A 16,003-nucleotide genomic window follows, 5' to 3' on the forward strand; every position below is an offset into this window, starting at 1 on the left:
ATAATACTATAAAAATAGATCACAGTGTTACCCACAAAAACACCATCACCACATGACACAACTTTACTACAGTAAATATGAACTAAATAACACAAGTGTCATATAACTTAACATAATGCAAAATTCCAATATACAAACTAATAACAAAAAGGAACTAACTTTTTAATTAAAACCTAAACAAAAGTAATTATTGGAATGTCATTTTCGTCATAAATAATGAGGCGATTCATACATTTCACAGTGAAATATTGTTAAACTGATATACACATATGACTTGTTTTATTTTAGAAATGAGGTCAATTCCATTCTAAAAAAAAAATCAATTTGTTTAACATTACTTTCGTAATGCATGCAACATGCGGTAGAGTGTTAAAAATAGTTCAACTTTTAAAACGCGTCTCGAGAGGCTTGCGTTACGTCTATTTTTTAAACGCAAGAACAAACACGTTCTATTAGATTCCCCCTTGTGTATATTTAACATTCAAATGGCCACATTTGCGATTTCAGTACATAAATCCAGTCTTGTTTACACTCTCTGTAAAATCACACACGCAACATTTACAGAGTCCAGGATTTTGCGCGCTTCAAAATGAAACCACCACACAAGCCAAAACTATAAACTAACGCCCCAGTATGCATACTAACCCTTAGGCTTCCAGGTGCGGGTAGTTGTTACATACGTATGGACTCAAAGCACTGCAGAAATAATTCCCATTTATGTTCCAAACGGCCGCGCGCACTGCTCCACACACCAGCACCTCGCGCACCGGCAGCGCGAGACACAATAGGATTACCAGCGCTGTCAGTCCCTCCCCTCACGCGCTCGCTGCCACTACGCTGTTTGTTTGGCGTTTACAGCTGCGTGACGTCATACAGACTGATATTTGAGTTGAGCTACTTGGTTATATTTTGTTCATCATTTTCTTGATATCATAGTTTGCTTTCACATTTGTCATAGTCTACACTTTGCTGAAAAGCTGATATGATGTTTAATGGCACATTCACAATTTGATAACTTACCCCATGTTCATGTTTAGTCAGTAAGTTACTGTACCTCAGAAATAATGGTGGACATTTTCAATTGCTTTGTTATTACCATTATTTGAAGCCAAACCTTTAAGGTATAAAGAAACTGACTTTAAAAAAGAAATTCATTCATATTAATAGCTATATGATTGTATTATTATTACTGGGAAATATTTTATTAATGCACTAAAATAACGAGGGAATAATAAAAGCTTACCACAATACTGTGGTTACCATAGTCATTTTTATAAGGGCAAAAAATACTTATTGCACACTATAAATCAGTTAAATGGAGCATTCATTTCTTTTCATAATGCAAAACATATAAAACTGTCTAGTCTAGTCATCCTGACCTTCTGACACGCACACACACACACCCAAGCATTATCTGTCCTGACCGACTCCCTGTTCAGTCATCTATGCAGAATTCCCTGCATTTTTCCTGTTTCCCTGATTTAGAAACGCACACCCTCCTTCCTCAGGAAGTCCTGAACAACCGCTCCAGTGTTTCTGAACTTACTCATCTTTGCATTCACCATGAGTAAACCGATTAGCAATATCTTTCCTCCTTGAACAGTGTGTACCATGTGTCCGTCCAGTAAGTCGGTTAGTAGCAGGTGACCCACAAACTCTTATTCATCTCATTAAAATAAATGAGATCTTCAGGATAGTGGTTTTATAGTACAGTAAATCTTCGAGCTAACGTCCGTCACGCATGCTTGTGGGTTTAAAGCAACTGCGCTGACATAATCAACTGAAGGTCTTTATTCAGATGTCACAGCTGTCCGAGGCATTCGCAGGCCGCGCTGTGTGAACGGATTGTTATGCAAACATACTTTGACTCCTGAAGGAGTTTGACTTCGACTCTTTCTGTTTCTTTCCTCAGAGCCCATATAACATTTACAGACATGAGTAACAGGAAGAAGTGACTTGCCTCCCTTTAATGCAACAAACCCAGTGACCTCCTTTTTCCTGTTTATTCCTTCATAACATCCAGGACGAACCAGCATTTTATGGTGACTGCATGCCAGAGTGCAAATAATTAACAAGAAAATACACTCAAACTTGAGTCAAAAGTGAGTAAAGAGATCTTAAAGTCACCATGAAATCAAAATGGACAATTGTTTGTTATGGAATTTTGCAATATTTATTAAGTCATTATTTATTTCTTTTTTAATCCATGAAATTCACAATAACTTCCCATCCCTCTTGCAGCAACATCTATTCTCTTCTCTGATGACATGTTTACTGGCGCGAGGGCGGGGCAACCTGTCACTCACATGACATCACAGCAATAGCACAACCATCCAACCAATTCCCATTGGAAAAAAATCAAGCCCCGACCTACATTTTGTTCTTCTTGTCCGAGAAGCCGTTTCACTCAGATATCCGTCACAGTAGGGAAGAAAAGACTAACACAACTTCTGTTTCATGCCGACTTTAAATAGTCCACACATTCACAGCCAATCAGAACACATTTGATGTTTAATTCACTGCTATAAGATCAAGACTTTCAACCAATGGGATTTTACTGCGGACGGGACTAATGCTGCAAAATTCAAAACTAAATTGTCACGATCATGGCTTCTTAGGACAACAACTTAAATTATCATGAAAGAGAAGTGATTTATTGCTTCCTGTTTGGAACATGGTGTTAGCCTCCTCTGATCTAATGACCTGGTCATGAAACAAGTATTATATAACCCATTATATTGTGTAAGATAGCCACAATAGAAAGGAAATACATACAAACTAAAAGCGCTTTTCACACTTAACCCTTGCATTCCCATGCACTACGTTTGCATTGTTTTTCTATGTAAATATGAGCTAAATGCATGTCTTTAACCATTGAGCTCATCTTTTGCAGAGCCTTTCGCATGACACGGCATTGTAAGAATTGTGACAGTCAAGTTCAAATAAGTTAGACTTTAAGACCTTTTTTTCAAATTCCACTTTTCAACCCAGAAGTTAGTTCTGTATGAATGGCCCCTTAATTGCCACTTCAACTCTGGGTTCATCAATGTCTCACACTTGTATTTTTTCAATGCACATCAACATCAATGCAGACGAATCACAATCACAGAAAAGCATTAATCATTTATCTTTAATGTATCCCACCATGTTCACACTTTCTACATGACTAAAATTGATTGAGAGGGTTAACAGCCTATAACATCACTACCTATCAGCGATACTATGTCAATATTTAACATGTGATATCACCAAGGCATGCTGGAATACAACAGTGAGTAATTAGCGACAGATGAAAACCACAAAAAAACTTTAGTTTTTGCATCGCTTGTCCAGTCGCTGTTGCATGTGCAAAAAATTCCGACTGTTTTTACAAATAAATCATGATTTACCAATAACTTTTGTTATTCTAAAAGTACAACAACTGAAACCACACACACACACACAAAAATCTTATAATTGTGTTAAGATTAAATAGTTTGAGTTGTCCATGTTTAGAGAGCGTCGTCTTTTTGCTGAGGGTACTGAAAGGCTATGAGGGAAAAGAAGTGTGGAAAGTCCTTATATGGAGATGGTTTTGGCGTGTCTTATGCGAGAACACTCATTTAGAACACTCCAAAATCATCAGAACGAGGTTCAGAACAAATTCTTGTGCGTACGCAGATGTGTTGAGAAATTACAAGTACAAATAATCTGTTATTATTAGTGAATGAGACCTATGAGTGGTTTACCACATAAATATGCAAATTAACTCTGAGTTAAAAGTTCTTATTTGCATGTTTACGATGTACGAGCCTTAACAATTTCAAGTATGAAAAACCCAAAACATTGACTTTTGGCCACAGAATATAGGCCTACCTTTATTCAATGGGGCGGTACCTTTTCAAAAGATGCACCTTTGTACCTAAAGAGTGCATATTAGATCCTCAAAGGTACATATTGGTACTACAAGTGCACAAATTAGTGCCTAAATCAGGGGTGTCAAACTGGTTCCACGGAGGGCCTAGTGTATGCAGGTTTTCTCTTTTACCTTGAACCAAACTGATTGAGTAGGTCACTAATTGGCTAAGATCTCCCCTCACCTGGTAGTCTAGGTCTTAATTGGGCACTAATTGAAGGGAAAGACCAAAAACCTGCATACACTAGGCCCTCCGTGGAACCGGTTTGACACCCCTGGCCTAAATGGTAAATAGTAGAACCTTTTTAAAGGGTACAATCCTAGTGTGACAGCCTTTGTACCATTTTGTTCTGAGAGTGTATGATGATTGGCTAAAAAGAGCCCGAAAGCGACTGGTTCTCCCTAATTTTAAGATGCATTCAGTCATTATAGTTCTGCAGGGGGTTGCCTGATCGCTGTTTACTGTTGTCTGTTGTCAGGGAATCACCATGGTGTTGCACCTCTGTTGCCATGGCAAAGGAATGAAGTGGAATGTTTACAGTAATCTCCAGCTAGCATGTTCCATTAAACTAGCAAGCCGCAGTTCCATGACTCCAGCAAACAAAACATATTTCACCTTCTCTATTCTGTCCTTTCTTTCCAAGTCTCAGTAATACAGCCATGCTTACGAGCTCTCGGGGACGAACTCTGTCTCCTAGCGCTAATGTGGCATGAATGATTGATGTTGTTGCACGGAAAGCTGCACTCTGAGTCCAGTGACATACTGAATCAATTCTTGTAGCTGTCATACCGCTATCATATCGCTCCACTGCACATCGCAATAGACTATTCAGCATTACGTCATTTAGATTACTGCTTCTGCAATTGCATATCGTGACCCTCGTAAAACAGTCTTGATAAGGAGTGTGGCCTGAAGGATTAGACAAACTCACAAACAGTCTGTTGTGTTTGGGCCTAATAATCTTAACTTGGATTTACAACCCATGGCAAGGCTTACGCAGTAAACATGTCTCCATTAGTCTAAGTACATAAAGTAAAACAATTTCATTATGTCCAGAGTGTAGAATGTCTAATAATAACAAGCACATTTAATTATGTAAATAAACCAGGTAGTGATCTCAAAAGCTTATCATTTGCGCACAGAGACACCATTCTCCTGCGATAGCTGCCGAAACCGAATAATGTAGAGATTTGGACTCACCGTCATGATAAATATGAAACATAATTGATGAGAATTTGATGGATTGCCTGTCCAACAGCCCAAGCAGCTGTCAGAAGATATGTTTCCATTTAGAAACTAGATCTTAGAAAGTCATGGAATAAATCCAGCACTTGATTAACATGCAATCCATTTGACTCCGTGCATTTTATTACGGATGATCGAGAGACCAAGTTGAACAGATACGTGGCATAAACATAATCAGTTTACATAAAGTTAATCATAGTTTTCGAATGAGGAAACTGCTTTTCTAAAAATGCTGTCACACTAGACTTCCATTAAAATGGTTATTTTAATATTTTACAATGATTAAAAATGTACATTATTTCAATAATTAATTATGTAATAATATTTCATATCGATATAAATACATAACAACATTAATATGATTACATGATTATAATTAAATATAATATGTATTTTATGAATTAAATTTAATTTAATAATACAAAAAAATAACAAGTATTTATTAAAAACAAAAGCACTACAGTACATTACATCTTGTTGCCCAAGTTTGTTGCCCTAAATACATTTGGGTAACACTTTATTTTACGGTGCCCTTGATACAGAGTAATTACTTAATTAGGTACTTAGTAATAGATGTTGTAATAACATGTAACAAAATGTACTTAACATGTAACTAAGTTATGGAACAGCCTGTACTTACAGATTGTAATTACACACATGTAATAGGCAGCTACTGTTACACATGTGTAACAAGCCGAGTTGGATAAGGTTTATAGATACACATGAAGTACACTTAAGTACATTCTTGATACAATTTATTTTACGTAGCTTATACCTGTGTAATATTATGTAATTACAATGTAATTAAGAAGCTACTGCATGCATTTAAGCTGTGAACTAGTGAGTTAAATCAAACTAAGGCAGAGATGGATAAGGTATGTATACACAAAGTACACTTAAGTACATTCTTGATACACTTTATTTTACGTAGCTTATACCTGTGTAATATTATGCAATTACAATGTAATTAGGAAACTACTGCATGCATTTAAGCTGTGAACTAGTGAGTAAAATCAAACTAAGGCAGAGATGGATAAGGTATGTATACACAAAGTACACTTAAGTACATTCTTGATACACTTTATTTTACGTAGCTTATACCTGTGTGATATTATGTAATTAGGAAACTACTGCATGCATTTAAGCTGTGAACTAGTAAGTTAAATCAAACTAAGGCAGAGATGGATAAGGTACAGTATGTATACACAAAGTACACTTAAGTACATTCTTGATACACTTTATTTTACGTAGCTCATCCCTGTGTAATATTATGTAATTACAATGTAATTAGGAAACTACTGCATGCATTTAAGCTGTGAACTAGTGAGTAAAATCATACTAAGGCAGAGATGGATAAGGTCTGTATACACAAAGTACACTTAAGTACATTCTTGATACACTTTATTTTACGTAGCTTATACCTGTGTATTATTTTGTAATTGCAATGTAATTAGAAAGCTAATGCATGTATTTAAGCTATGAACTAGTGGGTTAATTCAGATGGATAACATATGTAGGTACACAGGAAGTGCACTTAAGTACAATCTTGATACACTTTATTTTATGTTACATACAAGTAATGCTACAGAACATACACATTTACCACCATGTGTAACTGCAGACCTTAGTAGCCTAACATATTTAAGTACTTGTTGTTACATTGTGTTATACTAAGTTCTTTCTTACATAATTACAGTGTACCAAGTCCGTAACACGTATGTAACAGACTCGGCTTGTTACACATGTGTAACAGTAGCTGCATATTACATGTGTGTAATTACAATCTGTAAGTACAGGCTGTTCCATAACTTAGTTACATGTTAAGCACATTTTGTTACATGTTATTACAAAGTCTATTACTAAGTAATTAATTAAGTAATTACTCTTTATCAAGGGCACCATAAAATAAAGTGTTACCTAAATTTGCATGCTCAATTCCAAATTAATTAATATTAATATGATTAAAAATGTAAAAAAAAAAAAAAAAAAACATCAATAAATAATAATATATAAAAATTCAATTATATTAAATTATTATTTAACAATACAAAAAAATGTTAGAAGGAATTAATTACTAGCTACTAATTACATCCTCAACAATGTAATTAGATTACTGTACTAATTACTTTGCATTAACAGCCCAAATCAACCTCAACCAGTTGAACTAAACAAGGATATAAAAAACTGCTCTTTTAATTCTTTCAAATAAATGATATAAAATAACAAATTATTCTTGAACTGAAGTATTTAAAGGGAGAATGTTACATTAAAACATACATTTAAACATTAGACGTTACATTTTGTAATTAGTGCAGTACATCCACTGTATATTTAATATTTATTAAACTTATTCTGCTGCCTATTCCCTGCAGGTTTAAAGTAAATGTGCATGCTCAAATCCTCGAGTGACTACACCTTAAAACTTAACACTTCTTGAATTGACACTATGTGACAGATGGGTAATTTAGTTTTATCATAAAAGAAAAATGATTAGCCTGTAAATCCAACTACTGGCAATGTGAGTGAACTAATCTGAAGGTACGTATACAGATAAAGTGAATCATTAGTCATAGTCCCTGCTCTCTACCAATCTGATAACCCAGGCCATTGTTTCCGTCGGTAAATCCAATCAAAGGCACTATGTCAATCTCACACTGTTGTCTGGGAAAACATTGTATGAGATAAACCAAGTACTACAGGGGAAAGTGAAAGATAGCAGGGAAACTTCATGCTTGTCAGGAGATTTGACCAATAAACAGGATTATATCTCCAAAGGTGGCCGTTTTCAGCAATCCCAAGTAAATGGCGCTATTCTCTGTTGTCCATTCCTGAGACTGTGAGAAGTTGCTCCATGCCCATTCCTAATCTACTGACCTTCATGACAAATAACATTTGTGATTTGGCTGAAGCCAGTGGAATCTTCTATTGTGACATTCCTGAACTACAGAAATAAGAGTTGTTGGCAGATTCAAATGGATGTAGTGTTGTCAAAAGCATTTCCCTCTAGCATTTTGAGCGCTGTTGAACGGATTGTTAAACACCTCTGATTGGCCATTGCATTCATGTGCTCAACATATGTCTCTGATTGGTCACTGTGTGACCACAGTGCTTATACAGATTCACATGGGAGCGTTGGAAAGCACAGGCGCCTGTTGGCGGATAGACGGCTGCATTCCAACACTCCCGTGTGTTCAACAGCGCTCAAAATGCTAGAGGGAAATGCTGGTATCGTCACATTTTTTAAATTTCAGTACCATGGGCAACACTAAATGGAAGAGACAAAGGCATCTTTATTTTTAGCTTCTGCTAACCGCATCACACAGAGATTCATCAGTGGTGAAAAATACATCTAGTTCATTAATGAAACTCCAGAGGGTGCAGGCTGATAAGTCCTTTACATGCAATCCGCAAGCAATCACATAATTACCTCATGGCACATGCTGATTGGCCTTTGCTAATCTTGCACCCAATGAGATTGCTTACTCAACATTTAAATAGTCTGGTCCATTGTTTGCTGTAAGCTAGTCTTTGAAACCCTCCACCTCCCCCAGCTCCACCTGCCTAGATCTGCTATAGGATTTATGTATGTCTATTTATGCAGCAGCAGCATATCTTACATGCTAACCGCAGTATGTCTTTATCTGTTAGCAGTAGCAAGTCCATACTTGTTCTGAAGCAGCAGTAGCATGGTAGATCTAGTCCTACAAGACCAAATACATTAACATTGCCATCAATAACATGCTAAAACTATTCAGAGAGTTGTCATATACAATATATGGGCAGCAACCGTTTGAATGCAATATTAAGAAAAAGAGATAATATATGTTTTATGTTAATATAGGATCAAAGGAAAAGGGGACTCTTCCTTGACAGTCCTCTTATTAAAGTCTTAAAGTGTCTGTAACAGCTGCAGTCAGACACTGTCTGTTCAGACTTCCAGTCTCTGGGTCAGTGTCTGTGTTTGAGGTACCCTGAGATTTTAACAACTCAAAACTCACACCATCTGCCACTGATGGCACGGGGCGATGGGCAGACGGCTCTTCTGAACCGACTAGACAACCTGTCACGCCACAGGACTTTAAAAGTAAGCAGAGTGAACTGTCATGGGAATAACAAAACCAATGAGACCCGAGGCTTTAGACTCAGGATCTGTCACACAAATCTAGTAAATGCATCATACACACTCCTGGTGCAAATACTTCTCCAAGAAAATAATTTTTCAGCAAGTGGAAAAATCTATCCAATAACATAATGCAATAACATAAGATATATATAATGTTTTTGTGCTGTATGCCTCTTCCTATGCATGTGTCTCATCAAATATGAGCTTGGCTGCTCTTTAATGAGTGACCTGAGCTATAAGACGGCTCAAACCAGGTGGAACCAAACAAAAGGGTTATAGTGAGCAGCAATTACTGTCACATACCTTCTCCAGGAACGCCCCCTCACCCTTAAATGCTCCATTATGTGTGTTCCCATCATTGACTTCGCTAATCCCAAAGATCAACAGCCATTTTATTAACAAAACAGCCACATAAATAAGCCCATTGTTACATGAGGATCGTTTTGTGGTCGTACCAACAATGCACAGATACAGATAATGATTTTTTCTTATGTTCCTCTCAAAACAGTGTTGTGAAACACCACAAATATTTGATTTAGATGCTCACTGTACACTAAGGAAGCACCAGGAGTTGGCAGGAAAAAGGACAATTGCAGTATAGCATTGTTTGCCCAGGATAGACATAACATAATTCATACATCCTGGTTGAGCTTGAACTCCTCTCAGCTACTGTGAAGACTTAAGGGAGCCGCAAAGAAATATGCATGGGGATATAATGCAAATATTAATGGCTTTGTATTATTTTAACAGGGACTTAGATGAGTTGCACAACACATGCTGTACAGAGATCATCTGAGGTACTCTGAGACAGCCGAGATCCATCAACACATCTGAGAATATCATGATGAAGAAAAGCAGAAACTAGGACTGTTTGGAGGAAAAAGTGAGAGAGGGAACTGGGAAGGAAAGCAAGAGACAGTTTGTTGTTCATGAAATGGTTTAAACTCATAAATAATGTTCGACTCAGACAGACGCAAGGGCCCAAACCTGCTTATTTCTACAAATACAACTATTCTGGCATCTGTGAGTGTTGATATTAATCTTCAGTTTACCCGAATGATTTATAGAAAATGACTGGTCTAAATTATTTCTTTCCACACATAATGTGACTATAATTGAATTATGAATCATATGAATAACAATACAAGCTGAAACAACAATTAGGCACACAAACTACTAGGAAAAATCTGACAAAATCAATACAACTGAACTGAGCAAATCTAGCCAAAAACAAAAACATTTCTGTCATCCAAAAAAACTTCTCAGATGCAGTGCTGAACGTTTAAGAGCAGAATTACCTGCAGATGCAGACAGACACTCGGATATCCCAAATGGAGATAGCTGATGTCCAACCTGTTGCACCACCTCCATTATGAAGCAGCACTCCTGCTCTACCTATCCCAGAAAAAAGGCCTCTGAAGTGGGGAAGAGCTGGAAGGAGAGTAGGTCTGTCAGGAGACTATGGGCCTGCAGACTTGAGGAGCGCTGACATGGGCCATAGTGAGGACCGAGGAGGAGGGAAGAAAGACCTGAAGGGGAGGGGGTCGGGACGGGTACACCCACTTCTCTCTCTGTGACTCTACTGGGTGAACAATAGAGAGTTTCAACAGTCCCAGAATCTCTTTAAAGAGAAGAAGAGAAAACGGCCCCTTCTCCAGAGAGTCTGTCAGTCAAAGCTTTGAATAAACTGTTTCAGAGGATTTTTTTTCTGTATAAAGGCTGTCAGGGGTGGCTATTTATAGCATATATTTTAAACTAGTTCTGATATGTATGGTATATATATATATATATATATATATATATATATATATATATATATATATATATATATATATATATATATATATATATATATATATATATATATTATTATTATTTTTTATTTTTTTTTGACACCAGGGCTGTCAACGTTAACACATGCGATTCATTCAATATATATCTATATCTATATCTATATCTATCTATCTATATATATATATGTATATATATATATATATATATATATATATATATATATATATATATATATATATATATATATAAAAATAAATTTAATTGCAAAATCTGATTTTGAATTAATCGTATGCGTTAACATTGACAGCCCTATATATATATATATATGTGTGTGATTAAAAGAAAAAATTATGAAAAATAAATATATATATTATCATGTTTTTGGCAAAGCACTTTGTAAAGACTGTTTTAAATGGTACTATAAATAAATAAAACAAAATAAGTATCCGTGTGTTATATGGGAAAAAATACAGTCAGCGAGTCTTTATTGCTAAAAAGAAAAATAGAAAAGGATGATACAAGACCCCTCTACTACACAGTATGTTATGGTCCTGATTAGGTTATTTTGTAATAATGACCTACTGACACAGGTTTTTGGAGGACTCAGGGGTTCAGGACAATGTTCCTGGTCATCCCACACTGTTTGCAAACATCTGCATATTTATTAGGGAATGCTGAAGTTTTCCTCAGAATACAGGAGGTCAGGAGCGTACTACACAATCTTCGCCATTCTCATCATTAACCAGAAACATCAATGGAGAACTTTCTAATCTCATAGTTTGTTTAAGATAACATGAGGTTAAAAACCGAGGGCACTGATGAGTGTGATGAAGACCTATCTTCACACAACCTGATTAAATACTCAAGCAGACTCTTAGGTTGGTCGCCATTCCAACTGCAGATAAATGCTTTAACTCTCTTTGAACAATGAACAATCTCCAGCTCCTCCGGTGCATGTCCGAGGGTCTGGTTTCAGTGCCCCCCAGAAGGGGAAAGTGGGAGACTGGGTTTATCTGATCCACAGACTCATATCAACAGGCTCCGCCCACATCTTGCGTCCACAAGCTCCCATCGGCCATTGTAAGAGGCCGAGCTCGACTCCAAGGGTGGAAGAGCCCCATCTAGCCCATTCGATATCCATTGAGACTGAGATTGAAAAGACCAGGTCAAGCCATAGGTGAAAGGCAACTCTAGTTGTTCAACTCTATACATCTCCACCGGAATAGTTACCACCCTAAAAGACAACCACAATGAACTAGCACTGACATTACAACATGACACCACTTAGAGCACTTCAATGTGTCTTAATGACAGGGGGAGTATGCTTTGCAGTGTATGGTTACGTGGTCGCTAGGTTCATGACTGTAACTCAGTATGTATGTGAAAGTAATCTCGGCTTGCATACGAACCACACTAAAGTGCACAGGAGACCAGACATACACACTCACCTGTGAGGACAGACGCCACATCTCTATTGTAAAGGATATGAAGTAGATGTCCTGCTCATTTAGATGAAATTCGATGCAACTTCATCAGCATTCAACTTCTGAGCCATACTGATAATCTGTATCTAAAGTGCTTTAAAGCGTAGGTCATTTTTGTTATCTTTAAATACTTTTATTTGAGTGCATCGACAGCCAATGTGATTTTCCGGAGATCTCAGAAGTGGAAGTCGTCATACACTCTTAAAAATAAAGGTTCTTTATTGGCATTGATTGTTTTGTGGCTTTTCAGAATGGAATGAGACCTCGGCTCACGGCAGCAGAAGGAATTGCTGGAGAATGTCTGAATGCCAACAGTATGGAGGCAAATGTAATCTTCCCATCAGGCAAAGAAACTCATAATTCTTTCTGATTTTGCCAAATGCACACACACTCAGACAGTGCTGTTTAATTACAATTCAGTGTTTTTATCAAGTAATCAAGCAAGTTGGAAATCCATTACATACATCCAATATACTGATTCAACTCTTTTGTTTCGTGAATTAAATATTCTTTCGAACTGGTTATTTGATTCAGATGATTACATCTGATTATAAATATCATATTCTTTGCAATAACATTAATAATAATAATAATAAGGAAATATGATTTGATTATGATAACTATGATTTATCACATTATTTACTGGACTGTAAGAACTGCACTTTGGTAGCTGAAATACCTGATTCATTAACCCAAACATTTAATCAATGTAATGTAGGCTAATCAAAGATATTCATATAAACATCAGTATTTAATTAAATAAATATATTTTTAAAAGAAAACGGAAAAAGAAAAGTAACAGATGTAAAAAACTTAACAAAAATGTAACAGGCCCTCTGTATAGTGTATTAAATGAAACATTACATTGATTCAAACAAATAAATGAACCAATACAAGTGAATTGACTCAAACAAGTCAATGAATCAATACAAATGAATCGACTCACTAAAATGTTCATTATTTTCAGAGCTACTCTTTCTAAGCATTATCAGAAACATGTTCATTATGTGTCTCAAGTTTAAAAAAAGTAATCTTGACAATGGTCAAACAGTCCCTGTGTCTCAGTTCAGGTCAGGATCAACTGAACATTAGTCTGTCTGAAAAGTGAGTCCCATTAAAATGTATAAAATGTATTTTGCCATTACAGAGTACACTGAGTACTATCAATATTACGAAGGGTTGTTAGCACATACAGTAAGTAATGCTGAATTGCTCGAAGTCTGCTGATCCGTCAGATTCAGACTACTAGGAAACACATAACGAGGAAGTACATTAATCACATTGCTTAAGCTTGGGAAAACAACAAAAGTGGCGAATTTAATAGTAAAACAACCCTATAAAGGCTTAACTTATTAATCGTATTGTATATGTTCAATAGTCATATGGATGCTTGCCAGAACAATAAAACAATAATTAATGTGATAGACTGATCGGTCTGCACAGCGTCGCTCTAGGTCAGTCCTAGAGCTCTTCCTGGTTGATTTTAGGTGAAAAATCTGATCTGGAGACGTTCAATAGATTATTTAGGCGGCGAGAAAACACTGCAGGCACAGTTCAATCAATATGGGAAAATCTCAAAGTAAAACAAAGCAGTCGTGAAACTCTCTTCCAACCAGATAGGCTGCTTTTATTGTTATTTTCATTTCTTATGCATTCCATTTTTATTACTATATTCTTTATTTGTATCCTTCTATGTACAACACTTTGAATTACCATTGTATGAAATGTGCTATATAAATAAACTTGCCTTGCCTTCAAGTCAAACACACCTTTAATCTACAGTGGTCAGGTGGTACAGCGGCCACGTTGTAGCTCTCAGAAAATTACGAGTTTACACTTTGTAATTACAAGTTCTACACACATATGAAGGCTTTTTACAGCTGAGAATAGTTACATAATTACGACATGGCCTGAACGAAACGCACCTTCATACTCCTCTTTATTTTAAGCTATTTGCCATCAATGAATGCTAATAAACCAGATAAAAGCTAACAGGGGGACAAACAACCAAAGCAACAGTCCACTCTATCAACTCTCTCAGCCAGGGTGCTTGTTTAAAAAAAAAGAAAAAAAAAAGATCGGTTTCTAAACCTGTCAGTAGATACGATATGGTGAATGTCAGACAGATCTGAGGAAGATCTCAAGCAATGTAAGGTGGAGATGTCCCCTTGTCTTCTCTTTCTCACCTTGCCTCTTTTATATTCCTGTCTTTTATCTCTTGTCAGGTTTGTGATGTGAAGAGATGTTAAGGTACAAAGTCAGTAACCTCACACTTCTAAAGTCTCATTCTAAGTCAGAGCCAAGTGTCACAAGGTCACGTGGAGCCCTTGGCTGCTTTTGGTGTCATCATTTCACCTTAGCATCTGCACAGCTGGTTGGCCTGTGGCCCAGAATGATGAATGATGTCATAAATAAGATTTTAATCCTACGGTGTTTCTCTTTTAATTATCTTTTTTAATTATCTTTTAATGATCTTTTCTGTAAAATTAGGTGTACAGAATTTCATTAGAACAAACTATAATTTTTAAATGTCCAATACTCCTGGCACAACGTCATCGAAACTACATTGCAATGCTCTGAAAATCATTTAAAATACCTTTGAAACTGCATAGCAACCCCTTAGCAACCACCCACAACACTTTAATTGCAACATTCTAAAAACACTTAGCAGGCATATAGCAAACACATTACGTTGCTGTGAAAAACACATTCACAAAATACCCTAAACGTAATACAACCACACAAAGCACTTCATGAACTGCATAGCAACCCTCTAGGAACCACCCACAACACCCTAATAGAAGAATTGCAACATTCTATATTTAGAACACCTCAGTACCAACCTAGCAATATTCTATAGCAATCACATTACATTGCTTTAAAAAACACCATAGCAACCACATCAGAATATCTACATTCTGAAAACACACAACACCTTAGGAGCCACCTAGCAACCACATTACATTGTTGTACAAACCACAAAAAAAAAAAAAAAATGCATAGCAAAGTTTTGGCAACCACCCACCCACAATACACTAAAAGGCTTTCAATTGCAACCAGTCAAAAATCTAGCAGCTGCATTGCAATGATCTAAAAAACACTCTTAACAGTCACCTAGCAACATCTTAGCAACCACATTACATACTGTAGCTGTAAAAACTACTGTAAAAACCCTTAGCAACTGCGTAGCAGCCATCCACAACAACCAACTGCATTGCAATGCCCTAGTAAACACCAACACATCTAAAAAAAAAAAATCATAGCAACCACATACTGTAGCAACACCATAGCAACCACATAGCAACACCCTGACAAGACCCTAGCATCTGTATTGTAATGTTCCGAACATATTAGCATCACACGTTTCTAGAAAAAACTAGTTTCCCTGGAAATGTGTTGACCCCTCCAGCAGTTACACTGACGTTTAATCTGCAAAACTGTAATTTGCATGACGCAAAAAA

At 36.5% G+C, this 16,003-nt stretch overlaps 1 protein-coding gene across 5 annotated transcripts in view; it reads right to left on the reverse strand.

Annotated features, from left to right (window-relative positions):
• arhgap24 (Rho GTPase activating protein 24) overlaps positions 1-16,003 on the reverse strand; it is a 117,099-nt gene that overhangs the window by 19,473 nt on the left and 81,623 nt on the right. Inside the window, exon 1 of one of the 5 annotated variants that reach the window (XM_081390739.1) lies at positions 10,563-10,766. The exons of 3 other annotated variants lie outside the window; for them this stretch is intronic. In XM_081390739.1, coding sequence (XP_081246865.1) covers positions 10,563-10,635 — 73 coding nt within the window. In that variant the 5' untranslated portion in view covers positions 10,636-10,766. Of the gene's footprint in view, positions 1-645; positions 782-10,562; positions 10,767-16,003 lie in introns of those variants that run through there. One more of the 5 variants, XM_081390740.1, reaches the window with a different exon arrangement.

This window comes from Scardinius erythrophthalmus (genome assembly GCF_964197995.2).
Source record: "Scardinius erythrophthalmus genome assembly, chromosome: 17".
Classification (NCBI taxonomy): Eukaryota; Metazoa; Chordata; class Actinopteri; order Cypriniformes; family Leuciscidae; genus Scardinius; species Scardinius erythrophthalmus.